This window comes from Balaenoptera acutorostrata, chromosome 20, assembly GCF_949987535.1.
Source record: "Balaenoptera acutorostrata chromosome 20, mBalAcu1.1, whole genome shotgun sequence".
Taxonomy (NCBI): domain Eukaryota; kingdom Metazoa; phylum Chordata; class Mammalia; order Artiodactyla; family Balaenopteridae; genus Balaenoptera; species Balaenoptera acutorostrata.
Genome location: NC_080083.1, coordinates 24,435,656 through 24,455,729, shown reverse-complemented (window position 1 = coordinate 24,455,729; position 20,074 = coordinate 24,435,656). Strand labels below are relative to the sequence as shown.

The 20,074-nt window shown below is 34.7% G+C and overlaps 1 protein-coding gene across 8 annotated transcripts in view; it reads left to right on the top strand.

Annotated features, from left to right (window-relative positions):
- Positions 1-20,074, top strand: part of BRIP1 (BRCA1 interacting helicase 1) — a 208,154-nt gene that overhangs the window by 147,579 nt on the left and 40,501 nt on the right. For all 8 annotated transcript variants that reach the window (XM_057536502.1, XM_057536508.1, XM_057536507.1 and 5 more), the window contains 2 exons: positions 6,309-6,468; positions 7,482-7,603. In XM_057536502.1, coding sequence (XP_057392485.1) covers positions 6,309-6,468; positions 7,482-7,603 — 282 coding nt within the window. The remainder of the gene's footprint in view (positions 1-6,308; positions 6,469-7,481; positions 7,604-20,074) is intronic.

Here is a 20,074-nt window from a genome sequence, read left to right as displayed (position 1 = left end):
GATCACTGGCCAGAGTTTTTGAGTTACGAGAGCCACTCCAGAGATTTCTTTTAGAAAAACAGTCACCACTGGCAGCACATTTCAGTGACACAGAATGGGTTGCAAAACTTGCTTACTTGTGTGACATATTCAACCTGTTCAGCAAATTCAATCTGTCACTTCAGGGGAGAATGACAACTGTGTTCAAGTCGGCAGATAAAGTGGCTGCATTCAAGGCAAAATGGAATTATGGGGGCGACGAGTGAACATTGGGATTTTTGACATGTTTCAAACATTAGCAGAGATTTTGAAAGAGACTGAGCCAGGGCCTTCTTTCTCCCAGCTGGTGCATGACCACCTGTCTCAGCTTTCAAAAGAGTTTGAGCATTATTTCCCAACCACAAAGACCCCCGAACTGGGAAGGAATGGACCTGTGACCCATTTGTGATATAAGCCTGGTGAATCGACTTTGTCTGTGCTAGAAGAGGATCAGCTGCTTGAGATTGCAGGTGACAGTGGCCTTAAGAGTATGTTTGAGACAACTTCAAATCTCCATACATTCTGGATTAAAGTCAAGGCAGAATATCCTGAGATTGCCACAGAAGCACAGAAAAACCTGCTTCCATTTCCAACATCCTATCTTTGTGAAGCAGGGTTTTCTACAGTGACAGAAACCAAAATGAGATTACAGAGTAGAATGGACATAAGCAACACACTTCAGGTGTCACTGTCCCCCATCGCCCCCAGATGGGACCATCTAGTTGCAGGAAAACAAGCTCAGGGCTCCCACTGATTCTGCATTATAGTGAGTTGTATAATTATTTCATTATATATTACAATTTAACAGTAATAGAAATAAAGTGTACAATAAATGTAACGTGCTTGAATCATCCTGAAACCATCCCCCCCGCCCCCCCCCCAACCCCCCCCCCCCCCCAGGTCCGTGGAAAAATTGTCTTCCACGAAACTGATCCCTGGTGCCAAAAAGGTTGAGGAATGCTGTCCTAAAGTTTATAATTTTCATTATTTTTTTAAAGTGGCTTTACCACATACACATGTGTTCCACAATACATATGTATTTCTAAACAATGTTACTTAGTTTTGCTTTCTTTTGAGTTTTTAAAAAATGCATGATATTGTATATAATTTTTACCATTTTGCTTTTTTAAAATCCATGACAGAAGTTCATTTATTTTCATTACTTATTATAATCCATTGTATTCCTATAGCACAATTTACACATTACCTTTAATAAATATTTTTAAGACCTTTCTAGTCTTCTTATTTGTTTTTATGTTCTGCTGTTTAAATAATGCTGCTATTGACATTTTGTAGAAAATGACAAGCCGATTCTAAATTTCATATGGAAAAGCAAAGGACCTAGAATAGTTAGTGTTTCTAAGTAATTTTTTTTTCCATTTTGTTTTCCTCTTCAACCTAGAGTTTTATGGGAATTTTTTCAGATTTCTATGTAGATAAATTTATTTTGTTTTGGTATGAATGACCCTTCTGTTAATATCTATTTCCAATGAGTCTGTATATGATTCCAGATTTTTTTAATTTATTGATATGTCCTTTGTGAATTTATGTATATTGTTCCACATGTAAAAGAATTATTATTTTCCATTCAGCGCCAAGTTTCCTATATATATTAGAGTAAGGTTGATGATTCTTATAAATTTAAATCTTCTATAGTCATATTAATTTCATCTAATTCATTTGTAGATATCTTAGGTATGTTGAAGTCCTCTGTAGTATTTAGGGAGTTGGTCAGTTTATCATTGTATTTCTTGCCAGTTTTTTCTTTCCATATTTTCAAACTATGTCTTAAGTACATAGAGATTCATGAGTGCTATATCTTGTTGGTGGACGCACTCTTTATGTGTATGGAATATATATCTATGTTTCTTTTAAAGCTTTTTACTTTGAAGTCTATTTTTTTATGACTGTGATACACCTGATTTCTTTTGATAAATATACGCCTCGCATATCTTTTTCCATATCTTTATTTTCAAGGTTTCTTTGTTGTTTAATTTTAAGTGTCTCTATTGATAAACAACATATAGCTGGTTTTCTTTTTTTCTCTCCCACTCTCCTCCTTCCCTCCTTTCTTCCAAACAATCTGATTGTCTCATTTTTAATAAATGAGTTAACTTTATGTTTGCTTTGATTCTTTGGCATATTTGGACTTATTTTCTACATCTTATTTTGTGCGTTCTTTTACCTCCTTTCCCCTCTTGTTTATCTTATTCTATTGACTTGGGTTTTTTGCCCCCCTCCCTTTTTAGTGGTTTGGAAGTTCTGTATCCTATTTATCATTGTTTTAATAAAATATCTTTACTGTGATATAATTTGCATACCATACAATTCACTCATATAAAGTGTATAATTCAATGGTTTTTATTAGATTTACAAAGTTCACTAATTTTAGAACATTTTCATCACTCTTAAAAGAAGCCCCCTACTCATTTAATCCTGTCTTCCACCAAATTTTCTCCCTTCCCCAGCCTTGGGCAACCTCTAATTTACTTTTGTCCCTATGCATTTGCCTATTCTGGAACTTTCATATAAATGGAATTATACAATATGTGGTCTTTTGTGTCTGGCGTCTTTTACTTAGTATGTTGTTTTCAGGATTCATCCATGTGATTGCATGCATCAGTACTTCATTCATTTTTATGGCCAAATAATATTACATCGTATAAATATACCGTGTTTTACTTATCTGTTAATCAATGGAAAGATATTTGGATTTTTCTACTTTTTGAATGTTATGAATAAGGCTGCTGTGAACACTCATATATAAGTTTTTGTGTGGACATATGTTTTCATTTCTCTTGGATATTTATTATGAGTGTAATTGCTGGGTCATATGGTAGCTCTATGTTTAACCTTTTGAAGAACTGCCAGACTTCTTTCCCAAGGACCCTCACCATCTTATATTCCTACAACAGTGTATGAAAGTTCTAATTTCTCCATATTCTCACCAACACATTAAAAATAGATACAACTGAAGAGCAGATTTCTGAATAAGAGTTCTCCTAGTCATGATCGATATTTTGTCTCTTGCTGCCTCAGCTTTGCTAGAGTTGCCCAAAATATACCTCTGGACCTGGCTCTAAATATACCTTTGGAAAGGGTAATAGGTGTCAGATTGCATTAATTTTTTCTTGAAACAAATTACTTTAATAACTTCTTAGCTATGTTTAGATAGTTTAAATAGTCTTTCCTTTTTTCATTAAAGCAAATTTGAATGATTTATATAGGGAAAAAATTTTGCCCAAGTTATAAAATTTGCATTAACAATAAAGTTTTTCAGATCTAATGCAAACCTAGAAAAAAGTAGTTTGTTTTTGAGTGGCCCACCTTTCTCCTTTTCGTTGTCTTCTATTCTCCAAATTGTAATCTTATATGTCAGTATTGTACCCTGACAATTCAGTTTTTAAAATTTAATAGAATCAAAGAACTTTAAAGCTAAAAGTTCCTTCAGATATGTCAACAAGCTTAACAGCTTTATTTTGCAGGTAAATTTTTTTAAAGACCCAGTAACATGTGACAGTTTAATCTGTATTTGCTATAGACGTTTTCTGAAGTGATTGATAGTGCATATCGTACTTTTTAATTGTGATACGCACGATTTATTTACAAACCTGTGACCATTTTCATTGTCCATAAATTTCTGAAGTTCTTAGAATCCAAAATCAGTGGATAAAATGTCTTTTTTTGTAACAAATTTTGAAATATTGCATATATCATACCTGCTTTAAAATTTTCTAAGCTTTTGTAAACACAAAGTTAGATGTTTTCTAAATCATGTATAACTCTTTGATATTCTGAATTCTGTTCTGTATAAATAGAATTCTGTATATACAGAATTCTGTTCTGTATAATGGGGAAAAAATCCCTACTGGATTTCTTTGGGGAGAATTTTGTGCATTGAACCAGTTTCTTTCTTATTTCTCAGATTTCCCTTCTTAAATAGATGTTAGTCTATTAAAATAGAATATATTTTGGAATCATCAACTTAATGGTCTTCCTTAAGTAAAATGTTAGGTATTTCTCCAGATCTTGAATGTTCAAAACATTGAAATTGCTATTATCTCAGACTCAAGGAAAAAGAGTTGAAATATTATCTATGTTTTCAGAAAAAGGTATACCACCATTGAATTTCATTCTACTAAGAATCAACAATTATGCAAATTCATGACACATTTCATCTGGTTTTACATCCTTGGGGTATTTTTACACTCTTCTAACTGAATTAAAGCAGCCAGAACAGACTAAGAATTTGCATGGTGAGAAACTTTGATTCAGAAAGTGCATATTCAAAAAGCAAATTCTAATAGCCAATGTTGAGGCACTCAAAGAAGATTTTTTAATCAATAATATCCCTATGTTTTTTTACCTGTTAACATGGTGTTATGGGGAATTTTTATTTTTATTGATCAGGACACCATGATCAGTGTATAATATGCAGTGAACTATTTTAGCAATTAGTGATTTTCTTAGTGATTAGTGTGTTCTGGCTGCTATAACAAAATATCACAGACTTGGTAGCATGTAAACAACGGAAACTTATTTCTCACAGCTGTGGAGGCTGGAAGTCCGGGGTTAGGGTGCCAGCATGGTTGGGTGAGAGCCCTCTTCCTGTCAGAAGCCAGTGGCTTTCTTGCTGTGTCCTCCTGTGGTGGAAGGGGCAAGGGAGCTTTGTGGATCTTTTTTATAAGAGTACTAATCCCATTTGTGAAAGTTCCGCCCTCATGACCTAATCACCTTTAAAGACCCCACTTCCTAATACCTTCATCTTTGGGGATTAGGATTTCAAAAAATGATTTTGGAGGACCACCAACATTTAGACCATAGCAGTGATTTTTTTTAAAATTTTGTCTTATAATCTTATTAAGATTATTTCTGAAAATAGATAAGGTAAAATTCTGAGGAAATAAACCATCTTATAAAAATTAGTTTTTGTTCTCTAGAGAATTTGGAGTAATTTCTTGGTGCTTGCCTGTATTGTAATAATTGGTCCATATTGCATAGAACTCTGCATAAAACAAGTAGGTAAAGCAGTTCAGTTTAAATCATAATAATCTCTACTACTGGCTTTTGTCTTTTTAAATTTATTTTAGCTCTTATGTTTATTAACTTCCGCTTTCTTTGCATTTTCTGTTTAATTTTCTAGCTTCTTAAAAAGAATGCTTAATTCCATTCGTTTTAAATTTTTTAAATAAATACATTTCAAGTTATAAGCATATTTCTAAGTATTGCCTTTACTGCATCCCACATGTTTTGAATTATGGGTGCTTTTTTTATCATTCATATCTAAAGATGTCATGAATTCTATTGTGTTTTCCTCTCTAAACCATATGTTCTTGGGAATTCCCGGCCGTCCAGTGGTTAGGACTTTGTGCTTCCACTGCAGGGGGCACGGGTTCGATCCCTTGTTGAGGAACTAAGATCCTGCATGCTGTGTGGTGCAGCCAAAAAAATAAAATAAATTGTAAACCATATGTTCTTTTTTGTTGTTATTTATTTTCTTTTTCTTCCAGCTTTATTGAGATATAATTGACATATAACACATATGCTCTTTAAGAATACAATCTTTAGTGTTTGGCTTGTATGTTTGTTTATTCCCACTAACTTTATATTATTGACTTTTAATCTAATATTGCATTGTTATAATATGTGGTTAATCTGGTAAGGATTCTTTGAAATTTGTTGAAAGTCCTTTTGTAATCTAGCACGTTTATTTTTGTAAATGTTCCATTTGTGCCTTTATATTTTCTACTTGTTGGCTACCTGAATCTCTGTTTATATATTTACTCAATTCAGTTTATTAATGATGATCAAATTTTCAACCAGCATAGCTGCCTATGGACTAGGTAAAATGATCTTAAAGAATCTTCATTTAAAGTATCTTTAGTTAAAGATATTAAGAACTTCACCTTAGATTTAGAGATAACTTAAAATTTATGAATTTTGACGGAAGTAATTTTTTCCTGCTTTTGAAATCCCTAGGATAGCAATGATAGAAGTAGTAGCAGTAGCAGCAGTAATGTTAGTAGTAATAGTAGTGGTAACAGCAGCCACAACAGCTAACATCTATGGAGCTCTTACTGTGTGCCAGACATCATTCAAAGCTTTCTGTATCGGTTAATGAATTTACCCAGTAACAACTCTATGACATATAATTGTTTTCCTCATTTTATGGAGTCAAACACAGAAAGGTTAATACTCTTGCCATTGTAGTCACATCGTCTTTCAACAAATAAATGTAAGTTCAGTTGGACACACACACAAAAAACATTTTTTTTCTTTCCCCTTTCCAGTTATTAGAAAAGTTAAAAGAACGTTGGCTCTCCACTGGTGTATGGCATAATCTGGAGTTGGTGAAGACAGTCATTGTAGAACCACAGAGAGGAGAAAAAACTGATTTTGATGAATTACTGCAGGTGTACTATGATGCGATCAAGTACAAAGGAGAAAAAGGTAATTGGAAATTATTCGATGGTCAGTGAAAAAAAAATTTTTCCCATAAAGTGAAAAGTTGGTGCTGTTAGAATTTTATTTGTGTTATCTTTTTAAAATGAATTGCACTTGAGAAAAATTATATTTTATAATCCTGAGTGAAAAGAAAATAGGTTAAAGAAATTCTTTTATTTGGAGTTGTTCTCCTATGAATATTTTCACTTGAAGATGCCAGTTCAGTTTTATGAAACGGCATGCGTTCAGGTATTATCCCATAGACTTCCTTACACTAACTAAAATGTTTTGTTAAAGAAGGTAGGTAGAGTATGCATTAATATCTTCCTTACTAGCCAAATGAGCCCTACATTTTTATGTAAAAAATATACTTTGTGCTTATATTTTATTACATAAGGTAAACTTGAGTTTTCAAAACATAACTGAAGGCTAAATTTCAAAGTTAGAGAATGCCCATAAAAAGTTTGACAAAAAGGGCTAATAGTAATTTATGAACAGTGCAACATCATAAAGATATTGTAACATAGTTGTCAATATCCTTGTATGGTAAGATTATACACAGTATTCTGTGTATGTGTGTTTTAAATACTTTTCAATATAATATTGATTCAATATGATATATAGTATATATTAGAGTTATTTAAATCATTCTGATAACTTTACATTCTGGTGGTAAAGGTAATGATTTCACTTTCAGTATTTTAAAGTTAAAACAGTTGGTTCACAGTTGCTCAGTTTACATGCAAGTTATTACTCTGACATGGTTTTTCTGTACAGTTTAACTGAGAGATACACAGTTTGTAAATTGGTTCCACCATGTTGCACCTAAATGTAATTTTGTTTCTTTTATTTATTTGAAGACATTGAATTTTAAAAACTTTATAATAGTTTTTAATTTTGATTCTTTAAAATTTGGTATTATAATTACTTAATAATCAGATCTTTTCAAAATGACAAGAATAAGAATTTCTGGGAATTTTGAGTGTGCTTATAAAAATGTTGATTTTCTGTTGCTTAAGATGGTGCCCTCCTGGTGGCAGTTTGTCGTGGTAAAGTGAGTGAGGGTCTGGATTTCTCAGATGACAACGCCCGTGCTGTCATAACAATAGGAATTCCTTTTCCAAATGTGAAAGATCTACAGGTAGGCCAGCAAAGCCTTAAGAAGTTTTATTTATCACAGAAGTTGTTGATTTTGTGGAAGGTTAATTAGACATTTTTCTTGTATCCTCAGGCATTTTATTTTATTTTATTTTTTAATTAATTAATTTATTTTTGGCTGCATTGGGTCTTGGTTGCTGCACAGTCTTTTCTCTAGTTGTGGCGAGCGGGGGCTACTCTTCATTGCGATGCACGGGCTTGTCATTGCAGTGGCCTCTCTTGTTGCAGAGCACGGGCTCTAAGCGCACAGGCTCTAGAGCGCAGGCTCAGTAGTTGTGGCACACGGGCTTAGTTGCTCCGCGGCATGTGGGATCTTCCTGGACCAGGGCTCAAACCCATGTCCTCTGCACTGGCAGGCGGATTCTCAACCACTGCGCCACCAGGGAAGCCCCAGACATTTTATTTTAATGGTCTGGTGACTCTGAATGAGTGAGAAAGGTTTAGGAGATACGGGTTTATTTTATTTTTAACTTACCCTGTCTTCTGCTTAATAAGAGTGATTTTCAAAGTGTGGTCCTGGGTCGGGAGCATCACTGTTATCTGGGAACTTAATAGAAATATATATTTCCAGGCTCCATCCAGACCTACTGAATCAGAAGCTTTGGAGGTAGAGCCCAGCAATTTGTGTTTTATCAAACTCTTAGCCACAGACTAACAGGGAGCCCCCGGGGAATTCTAGGGCCCTTTCTCTATCTATCTCCCTTCTCTCCAATGCCATGCCTTGCCCTGCAGATTTTAGTGATTTTCGCTGTTTCAAGTTCTGATATTTTCCACTTCAGCTTGGCAGAAACACCATACTCTGCTTGTACTTCAGTGCTCTGTGCTACTGTCGGAAAATTATACCTAGGAAGAGAGCTGAGAGTCATAGAGTTCACCTAATGGATCTTATGAGATTATCTTATCTCTGAGATTACAGTTTTAGGCTGCCTGGTGTCTACTCCCTAAAAGCAGTTGCTTTATCTGTTTTGTGCAGTTTTACAGTTACTTACAGTGGGAGGGATATTCCTAAACCAGGTATTCTACCTTGGTCAGAAACAGGAGTTTTGCTTCATTATCGCTAATTGTTTGCTAAACATACTTGAAAAATTATTTGGAGTAATAATTTGAAGCCTAAGGTGATGTTATCTTTATCGGGGAGGATTTTCTTTTACTTCCTGCAGGAATTTGAAGTTCCTAGCAACCTGAGACCAAGACTTGAGGTTTTCTGGCCACTGAGCTGACTCCGTTGAGTATAATCCATATCCCTCCCAGGATACAACCTGTTAGGATCTCATACTAAAACAAGAATTCTTTCCCTAGGCAGTTATGTTCTTTATTGATAATATTTTACTAGACACTGAATTATATAGTATTAACAGTAATAATATTTCTCTAGTTAGCTTCTACTCTTCCCTAACCTCTGGACCTTGTCAAAATTTCTGAAAGTCCTCAGGAGGTATTTAATCCTTTCAGCCTACAGTAACTTTGGTGGCTTCTACTGCCTTTCTCCAGCCACCAGTGCTACCACTGAGAGTGCTGATGACCATTCCCAGGGCTCCTATTCTAAAGTGGCTAATGCTGCCTCTGACTACTACTACTGATGAAACAGTAGACATCCACTCAAGAAAACTGTTGTGTTCACCATCAATAGCATTAGTGCTCATTCCACTGAAGCTGAGTTCTGCAGATTGCCCTGCTGTCGGCAGTGGTACTGTCTTTTTTTGATGTCTTATTATTTTACCTTGGCCCTATATTACTGTACTAATGCTGCTTTAAGTGGAGAGAATCTCTTGCCCACACTTTCTACCCCGCATTCTTCCCACGTCTTAAATATAAATTTTTCCCCCTAAAACTAGCTCTTTCAACTTTTGCTTGTATCTTCTTTCATTCTTGGACCTATGTATGAGTCCTTGAGAGCTGGAAAAGGAGCTTTATGGCTCATAACTAGGTTGTACTAAATATTACACTCACAAAGTAACAAGCCCTGAAAGAATTCACATCAAACTCATAATAGTGATTATGTATGAGAAGAGAAAGGAATGATATTGGGGGTAGTTATCAAAAGGGACTTCAGCTTTTCCTATAATAGCTGTTTTACTAAAAAACAAGCTTAAAATATGGGGAGAACACAGGTGTTTATTATGTTATTCTTTGAAAAATCCTTAAAATTAAATAAAGTGTTACTTGTGAAAAAAAAATTACACTTACCTTCTACTTTCTCTACTGTCATTCCCAACAACTGTGATTCTGGGTGTTGTTATTGCACCAATCTTGGATTTCTTAATGCTTTCTTTCCTCAGGATAAGTTCTTCCCAGGCAACATCTCAGTCTGTCTTTTAAAAAAAAAGATACCAGTGACCTGCTCTGACATTCCTCAGTAATGGTCCTACTTGTCATAGTTGTGCTTATTTGAATTCCAATGGCTCTAGTTGTATAAAACAGCAAAATAACAGAAGCTTCAATGAGGTCTGCATAGGGGAGGAGAGGAGGGTGATTGTAAAGGAGTTTCCCTAGTGGTTCCTAAGAGGGACAAGTAGGGTGGACCCAAGAGTAGTCTGAGCTGCAGGATCAAGGGACAGACAGATAAAGAGGAAAAGTCATTATTGGAAAGACTTGGAAGTGTATTTCTTGTTGCATATGTCTGGATCACTTCTTCCTGTCTAACAAACAATTCTAAAACTCAGTGGCTTAAAATACCAGTCATTTACTATGGGTCAGCATCTATGAGGGTGGGGTGGGCAACAGATGATTTCACCTGGGCTCAGTCACCCTGCTATGGTTTGACCAACATAGGTTGCACTCAACTGGATCAGCTCTGCTGATGGATCTCATCCTTTGTGGACCAACAGACCAGCCAAAACATGTTATTGCAATGGCAGAGGTACAAGAGAGCAGGCTTGACTGTGTAAGCACTTTTCAAATACCTGCTTATGTCACATCTACTAACATATTGCCCAAAGCATGTCACATGCCCAAGCCCAAAGTCAACAGCAGTGGCGGGGCTGGGGGGAGGGGGTATTTTCCACCACACATGGCAAAGGGCTTAGAATAAGGACTCCAAAAAGGAGTCCTGGCCTTTTTTTTTTAATAACTAAAGGATATTTATGAAGCATTCATTCAAAAGACTGATGTTTATAAGCTTTAAGAGTATAGATATGCAATTTTTGTAATAATTAAGGACTTTTATCTTCTGGAAATGACCAGAATATAATAGGACCTGAAATATCTGAGTATCTGAAATAACTCAGAGCACCATTATGGATTTCTTAAAATTTATAAATGATCAAATAAGTTATTGAAAATAATAGTACACTTCTATAAGATATAAAAGAAATACAAAGTTTGAAATTTTAATAAAGCCCACTTCATTTTTTGTTGTTGTTGCCTGTGTTTTTGGTGTTATATTTAGGAAAACATTGCCAAATCCATGGTCATGCAGATTTGCCCCTAATGTTTTTTGTCAAAGAGTTTCATAGTTTTTGCTCTTAAATTTAAATATTTGATCCATTTTGAGTAAAGTTTTGTATATGTTGTAAAATGAGTCTAACTTCCTTATATCTAAAATGAGTCTCTTGTAGACATCGTATAGTTGGATCATGTTTTTTTTTTTAAATTTATTTATTTTTGGCTGCGTTGGGTCTTCGATGCTGCTCGTGGGCTTTCTCTAGTTGAATCGAGCAGGGGCTACTCTTCGTTGCAGTGTGCGGGCATCTCATTGTGGTGGCTTCTCTTGCTGCAGAACACGGTCTCTAGGTGTGTGGGCTTCAGTAGCTGTGGAGCGCAGGCTCAGTAGTTGTGGCTCATGGGCTCTAGAGCGCAGGCTCAGTAGGTGTGGCACATGGGCTTAGTTGCTCCATGGCATGTGGGATCTTCCCAGGCCAGGGCTCGAACCCATGTCCCCTGCATTGGCAGGCGGATTCATAACCACCACGCCACCAGGGAAGTCCTGGATCATATTTTTTAATTCATTCTGCCAATATCTGCCTTTCTGTTGGAGAGTTTAATCCATTTATGTTTAAAGTAATTACTGATAAGGAAGGACTTGTTTTACCATTTAACTATTTGTTTTCTGCATGTCTTATGTGCTTTTTGTTCCTCAGTTCATTCATTATTGCCTTTTTTGTGTTTAGCTGTTTTTTGCTATGTACTATGTTGATTCCCTTCTTTCCTTTTGTGTATATTTTTCAGTTATTTTCTTAGTGTTACCTTGGGAATTAGTGTTACCTTGGGGTTAATCTCTGTCTCTCCCTTTTTATATTGTTATTGTCATAGATTACATCTTTATACATTGTGTGCCATTAACATAATTTACAATTATCGTTTTATGCTTTTGCCTTTTAAATCACATGAAAAAAAAACAGTTACAAACCAAAAGTATGATAATATTGGCTTTTATATTTACCTACATAGTTATTTTTACCAGTGTTTTTTATTACTTCCTAAAGCACATACTTACACTGCCTTCATTATATTATATTTTAGTGTTTATAAATATGTTTTATAATCTGTTAGATTACCTAAAGGATTAGGACAATTTCTTAAGTATCTTTGTCTCTACAATTAAATATTGCCTTGGAATATAGTGAGTGTTCAATAAATTGATTTAATTAATGATTAAATATGTTTATTATTTAATATATTTATATTTAAAGTTTTAAATATGTATACTTATATATTTAAATATAACTAAGTATTAAATACATACTAAATATTAAAGTAAAGTTAATTAAAATAAAACTAAAAGTTCAATATATTTAATATAAGTTATCAAAATAGTATTTGGTTTTGTTGTTTGTTTTACTTGACATTGTTATTAAAAAACAACAACCCTCCATTCCTGGACTCTTTAATTAAGGCATCATAATGATAGTAATCATTATTTGATGATAATGACTAGGATAGTAGTAAACATTAATATGACTTATAATAAGGCAGTACAGTATGTTGTTACAATCATAAATCATTAAAGGAGTTATGAAGGGAATACTCAATTCCAATAGCATTTTACACCCTAATACATAGTAGGACATAATAATGGAGAGAGTATATTAATTATACTGGCTGTCACTCTTTATATTAGTGTTCTATTGTTGTGTTACAAATTACCACAAACATAGTGGCTTAAAACAGCACACATTTCTTATGTTACAGTTTCCATGGGTCAGGAGCCTAGGTGTGGCTTAGCTGGGTCCTTTGCTCACGTTTCCACAAAACTGCAGTCAATGTTGTTGGCTGGGCTGCTTTCTCATCTGGCTCTTGGGGTCTTCTTCCGAGTTCATTTAGGATGTTGGCAGAGTTCAGTTCCTTATAGTTGTAGGACTGATCTAGCCAGGAGCTGCTCTCATCTCCTGCAGGCTACTCAGAGTTCCTTGTTATGTGGCCTTCTCACAGGCCCTCTCACAGCATGGCAGGTTATTTATTCAAGGCCAACAAGATACTGTCTAGCTCCAGTCTCCTAAGATGGATTCATACAACAACATAATAACAGGAGTAACTTCCTCACACCTTTGCCTTATAACATGATCTAATCAAGGGAGTGACTACCCCATCACCCTTGCCATATTCTGTTGGCTAGAAGCAAGTCACAGGTTCTGCTCACACTCAAGGTGAAAGGATTATACAAGACATGACTCTCTGGGAGTCACCTCAGGGTGTGTCTGCCATATTCTGGTTTTCTATAAAATGAATTGATGAACTAAATGATTTCCATAAGTGGTTCTTCCAAACCTAAAACAATACTTCAAATTACTGGACCATAAATTAGGACTTTACAGTTTTCTTTTACATTAGTACTCAGTCTGTCATGCAAAATAAGTGGAAATTATTTATAAATGAGAACCAGAAATATTCTATCTTATGAAAACAAAACAATCTATTTCTGTCTTGTTTTCTCTATTGTTTTATTTGAATTCCTGTTTTAAAGAGTTAAGGTCAGTGTCCGAGTTAGAAAAGTGATTTGAGTGGGACAAAGAGGGCAATGACCTTAATTTTATGATACTAAATTTTTTTCTTAAATTTGAGACAGATTATGGAAGTAAAAATTAAAATACAGTTTAAAATACTAACTTAAGACTCTTGTAGTCTCAACTGCAGAGTTAGGCTTTTAGAGAAGCAGGAAAATGTATGTTAGAGCCAAAAATATGACTTGTTTGGCTGTGACCAGGATTTCCTCTTCCCACCTTGGGGACCAGAAAGTAGAGGTAGGAAAATTTCATTTTGGAGCCAAGTGTGACTTGTTTAGTTCAAGTCATAATTTATTGCACATACCTCAGGGACCTGAAAATAAAGAAACCCACTGTGAAATGTTGATAATGGGCCACTCTGAAGGACAAGCATTAAGCTAACTTTCTTGGTGAGGATTTTTTTCACTTCCACCTTTCCCAGATGCTTCTGATCATTCTATAAGGACATACTTAATCGTGTAATAGTTAAAAAGAAAACTTTCTGTGCACTAAAGCAAAGTATTTGAGGGGCAGGAGAATGAACCAAGGCCTTTATATGATTAGATGTTGGTGGAAAAATATAACTAAAAGAAAAGTTGTTTTCTTTTAATGCAATTAAGTCACAGTATAACAACTCTGCCCTTTTAGTATACTAAAACAAATCCTTTGGCTAATTAGTATGATATAAAAACTTATAACAGCCTTCAACTTTATAATTCAGGCATCCACATCTCAAGTTGGTGGCATGGGCATAATTTGTGAGATGTTGTAAGGTATGATATTTAGAGTTTAAAATTCCATTTTATTTGTATTCCTTAGCACAGTTTAGTAGTATATAAAAATATTCTCCCTTCATGGGTATTGTGCCTTTTCCCCTGAAGAAAAATGCATAAAACCATGGCATGTGCCTAAAGATTTTTATGCTTTAAAAATGTTCCAGTTGGTATCTTAGATTTCTATAACAGGTTTAATAAAATTTGATGGTAATATTCTATATCAGAAGAGCTCTTACAATTATTAAAATAACTAAGATAGTAAATTTTATGTTTGTGTATTATCTTGCTTTAGTAATATAGTATGTTGAGTCACCAAAATAGATTTCATTTGGAAACTATTTAAAATTCCGATAGTGATCTGATTAGTTATCTCAGTATTGGCATATGATAATCATTATGAATTCCTTTTCTCATTTGGGAAACTTCTTTTAGCTCTGAAGATACTGGACTATTTAAGTGTATTATTTTTTAATCAATTTTGAAAAATTACATTAATGATTGAAAGATACTGGCATCTATTTTAATTTTGTTAAGTTAGTTATTGACTTTATAACAAACACACATAAATTTATAAGCTACCATGCATTCTTGGCATTTTATAAACCTCAGAAAAGGACTGTTATCCCTTGCTTGCCCCAGAGGATAACAGCATTAATAAAATTGAGTGCACATTAAACCAGTTCTTTCAAGTGTCAAAATATTATTAGATGATGGCAGTATTAGAATTCTTGAATCTGACATTTCTTTTTAAGTAGACTGATGTTGTTCCTTCATTATTCTTGTTGCTTTGGCAGCAGTATGAATATTCCTGAGTAGATTAATGAAGGCGGGAATGCAAGGGATTATAGCATATCAAGACAAACTTGATTTCAGAAACAAAAACCTTTCCTAATAATTTTGAGTAGATTCATATTTTCCTTTTGAATCACTTTTATCATTGTGTTAATGATCTTGAGTGTTTTAGCATTCATTTATTCATTCAGTAACAAACTTTCACTAAGAGCCTGATTTGTACTAAATACAGTTAAGTGCAGAAATAAACAAGATGCTACTTCTAATGATGTCTATAATTTAGTAAAGTACTTGAACGTGTAACAGGATGTTTTGGTTGGATAGGGTCTGGGTGTTCCAATGCTTAGGGAAAGTGAAGTTGAGCAACACCTTTCACCTCCCATCCAGATATCCTTTTACTTTGAGTGATTTGCCTAAAATAGGTGGAAATTCAAATCTCAGAGAAATGAGATTTGAATCTTGTGTACATTGAGATTCAAACATACAAACATTTGATCAAGTGGAATGGCCTCATCAAAGGCCAGATTATAAAACTATTCAAGTTATTAAGACTATTCAGAATAGTGAAACAACCATTTTTTGAATATCTGGCTAGAGTACCAAGTACTTTATAGTCTGGTGACACGGTGATACATTCACAGATTATAGCCCCTTGTCTCATGGAGCTTACACTCTTGTGAGGAATGTTGAAATTAAAGTAATAAAGAAGCAATTAATTGCAGTTGTGATGAAGACTGTAAGAAAAAAGTCACAGGAACTATGCGAATGTATAACAGGATCCTGACCTAGTCTTTAGGGGTAAACAAAGACTTCCTGAGGAAGTGATATTTCAGCTGACACAGGAAAGAAGGCTAGGAGTTATGTAGGTGAGCAGAATGGATAAGAGTATTCTCAGCAGATAGAACAGCATATGCTAAGGCCCCAAGGTGTGAAAGACGATAGCTATTCCCAGGAATTGAAAGAAGCTGAGGAAGAGAGTGAGTTGGGGAGAATGGCATGTGAATAGAGGCTGGGACACTTATTAAGGAGCCAAATCATTTAGGGCCCTGTGTGCCATTTTAAGGATTTGAGACTTTATTCTAAGCTATGGGAAACCAGATCCAGTAATAGAGCCTGAGGTCAGAATGTAGTGGGGTTCCGGTTATAGTGTAGCATCTGATACAGAAACCCACCTGGATCTAGCCCTGATAATAATATGTGGCTACCCAAGGGAAATGGCTGTGTATATAAACTTAAAGGGCTGTAATACTAAACTCTAACATTTAGGAGTCCAGCAACTTGCTGTTGGAATTGTTAGAAACATTCAGGCCAAATCACAGATATGGAAGAAAAACCTCATCACCTCTGAATGTCTGGAATAAGTTTATCCTCATTATTTAAACCTTTTTTTCCTCCTCAGAAAACTTTTTTTTCCAGCTTTTTTTTTTTAAGATAGTTTGGCCAGAAGTATTATTAAAGCAGGTTCTAAGTATATCTTGAAATTCAAAAATTAAAATCTAGTTTAAATCTAAGTATTCCATCTACACTGACAACTTATAATTTGCCTTGGACAGAGAAAAATGAGATAACCAAACTCTTTGTTCCCATCCCTCCTCCAAAACAAACAAACAAATATAAAGATACAAAATAAATGGATGAATTGCTGAGGTATTTTTAAATTAAAAAAAAAAATTTCCCATATTTCTTAAAGGAATTTTCTGGGTTTGGGGGAGGAAACATTTAAAATCACAAAATTTTCATCAAGTCTGATTGATAGCCTTTTCTTTCCAATATTCATATCATTGTATTTCCTTAGGAAAAAAGCCACACCTGAATATAGCTACAAGTTAAACCTTTGGATAATTAATAAAGCAAATAAAACTTTTGTTTGTCTTTTGAAAAATTCTGAAGTTATTTTCCTGTGTTTATCTCTTTTTTTGGTGAGAACAAGAAATTTTTAACCTTTATATTTTACTTTTGCTCTCATAGTAGGTTGAAGGTTTTAAAAGTGAATTTATCACCCTGGGGACTTGTAAGGTTGATTGACACTTAACTTATTCTGTTGGCACAGAGCCTAATCAGTAGCACTACCTCAAGGGAAACAGTGGAATTGTTTTTTAACCTCTCTGAAAATAATTTTAATTTTTTTTCGTCAGAGCAGAATTTTAGTTGTAGTAGATTTTAATCAATTTACTTAGATTCTCTTAAAGCCTACAGGGTGCAGATATATAGATGGGCTTCAGGTGAGTGTGTCACTTGTTTTTTCCCAATTATAAAGCCTTAAGGTCAAAGATAATATAAACTGTAGTAGACATCAGTGTTCAGTGTTTACAGCATCAGTCTTCCCTGTTTTTCACTGAGATTAAGGTTTGATACCTTGGGAATGAGTTCAATTTATGCTTTCTACCTTTGGAACAGATAATCCCGGTGTGCCAAGGAATATAGTAAGCTACGTAATAAGTCATAGTGTAATTCCTATCACATCAAAATGACCAGATTTGTTCTTTAAAATTACTTAATAGCAGGGTTTCTCTAGCTTGGCAGTAGTGACATTTTGGGCAGGATAATTTTTTGTTGTGAGTGATGTCCTGTGCATTGTAGGATGTTTAGCTGCATCTCTGGACTTACCTGTAGATGCCAGTAGCAAGTGTTTCTCCCTCACCAGTTGTGACAACCAAAAATGTCTTCAGATAGTGCCAATATCTTCTGGTAGGCAAAATCACTCTCAGTTGAACACCATTGTTTTATATAGTGAAACATACAAGTGTATGTCATGAATTAAAATGAACAATCTACATTTATTTTTTAGTTATTTTTTATCAAGTTGAAAAAAAATCCAATAAAACTTTTACTAAGAGCCTGATTTATACTAAAAACATTAGATGGTTTCTTATATTAACAATCTCTTGGCTTCTACCCCTTTCCCAGCCCCTGCTTCTGAGAAGCAGTGACTTTCACTTCTTTTATCTATTTCATCTGGTATTTAAATACATCCATATAATCAATTTTAGACATTAACTATTTACTTCCTACGTGAGATAGGATTTTAGCTCACTTACTCCGCCTTGCCCTTCTTACATCCTCCCAATATCGTTAAATCACAATTTTTTATTAAATCCATAGTCAATATTCACAGTATCATGACTATGAAAATATTGTTCACTGTAGTCAAATGGTTTCCTTCCTTCCTTTAACTTTTTAATTTTTTCTTTTAAAAATATCTTTAGGGACTTCTCCAGTGGCACAATGGTTAAGACTCTGTGCTCCCAATGCAGGGGGCCCGGGTTCGATCCCTGGTCAGGGAACTAGATCCCACATGCATGCCACAACTAAGAGTTCTCATTGCCACAACTAAGGAGCCGGTGAGCCACAACTAAGGAGCCCACCTGCCACAACTAAGACCCAGCACAACCAAATAAATAAATAAATATTTTAAATATATATATCTTTAAAGAAATCTTTAATAAATCTGCAACACCTCTCAATACATTTTTCCTATGAGACCTGTCAGATAATAGGTCAGTTCTTTTTCTCCCCCTGAAGACACCCCTTTTGGAGCTTTCTGATCTCCTGCTTCAATCAAGACTTAAGTTGCTCTTTAAACTCACTTAACTGTCAATATCCTGAGATTTCCCTTTGCTGTCATGCTAGGAATTTGATTTGCTTGTCTTCTGTGTTGGGTCCCAAGTTTCCTGGATCTCAGACCTTGTTCCTGTTTCTTGTTTCTTATTTCGTCTTTGTGGTACATATCCTCCAGCAGTTTCCCTATGCATCAATTTCCTCAGCCTTTCTGGACTCCTGCTGGCCTAACTGGCTTATTTCCCATCAGTAGCTCTGTGGGTACTTCGGTTTGAACTTTCTCCTCTCTGCTTAGTCATTTAGTCTGCTTTTCACAGTCATATGTTTGGGTTTAAGGTTACAGATGTCTTAGTTTAATTGAAGATAGAGACTATTTCTCTTTCTTATTTATCTTTTAATTTGGGGTCGGTTTTTAAGAGGCAAGGAAAGAAGAAAAAAAATTTTTTTGCCTTCCTGAAACCAGAAGTCTTCATTACTTTCTAAGATAAAGTATGAGACTTTGAAGTGCTATGATCCCACATGCTTTATTCCCACGCTCACACATTCACTTTTGAGAAGCTCTGAATCAAACATTCCTAACAATAATATTGCAAAGGTAGAAAGTAACAAATGTTTTTAAAAAATCAAACATTTACTTATGTTTGAAAGATGTTTGGGTATAATAATATAAAAATCTAGATGGCAAAAGTATCAGAATTCATTTGTTGGGCTGTGGAGGTAATAAACAGAGTTTTAAGTATGTTTAAGTATGTTTTCAGTGTTTTCCAGTACTCACGTAATCTTTTACGTGCACATTTTCTCTTGCTCATGTTCATTTTTAATGGTATTTAATCATGTGAACTCTGAGTCTGAGCCTCCTCTCACTGGGATTAGCTTCTACTTTCTATGCCTGCCATTGCCACTAAACTTTTGTGGAGTCCTTCCAGGGCCTCAGTGCTTAGTTTTACATCTTCTCGCATCCACAAGCCTCTACCATGAGAGACCTCCTTATCTTCCAGGGTTGTATAGGAGCAGGTGGAGATCTTTATCACTTGCTGAATGCAGCACTACTCATTCCCCTTAACAAAACCTCTAAATATTGGCGCATTCCTTCAAGAGCCTAGGGTTCCATATACAGTCTCACATTGCTTTCTTATGTAAGACAATATTTCATTTTGTTAGTTATTATTGCTAGAAGGGTTTTATTCATAGTATTTGGCTCTTGTATGTGACTTTAACAAGGGAAGCTCTAGACTGTAAGATATATGTAAGGAATAATATTTAGACTAATAGAGGACAATCATGTACTCATTCTGTAGATTACACCACTAACATGTTTTATATAGTTCTCTTCAAATACAGCTCATAGGTTGCAAAGTGGTCAAAAAATATTTTGAAGAATATTAAAGAGTGCTAATGTTAGTTATA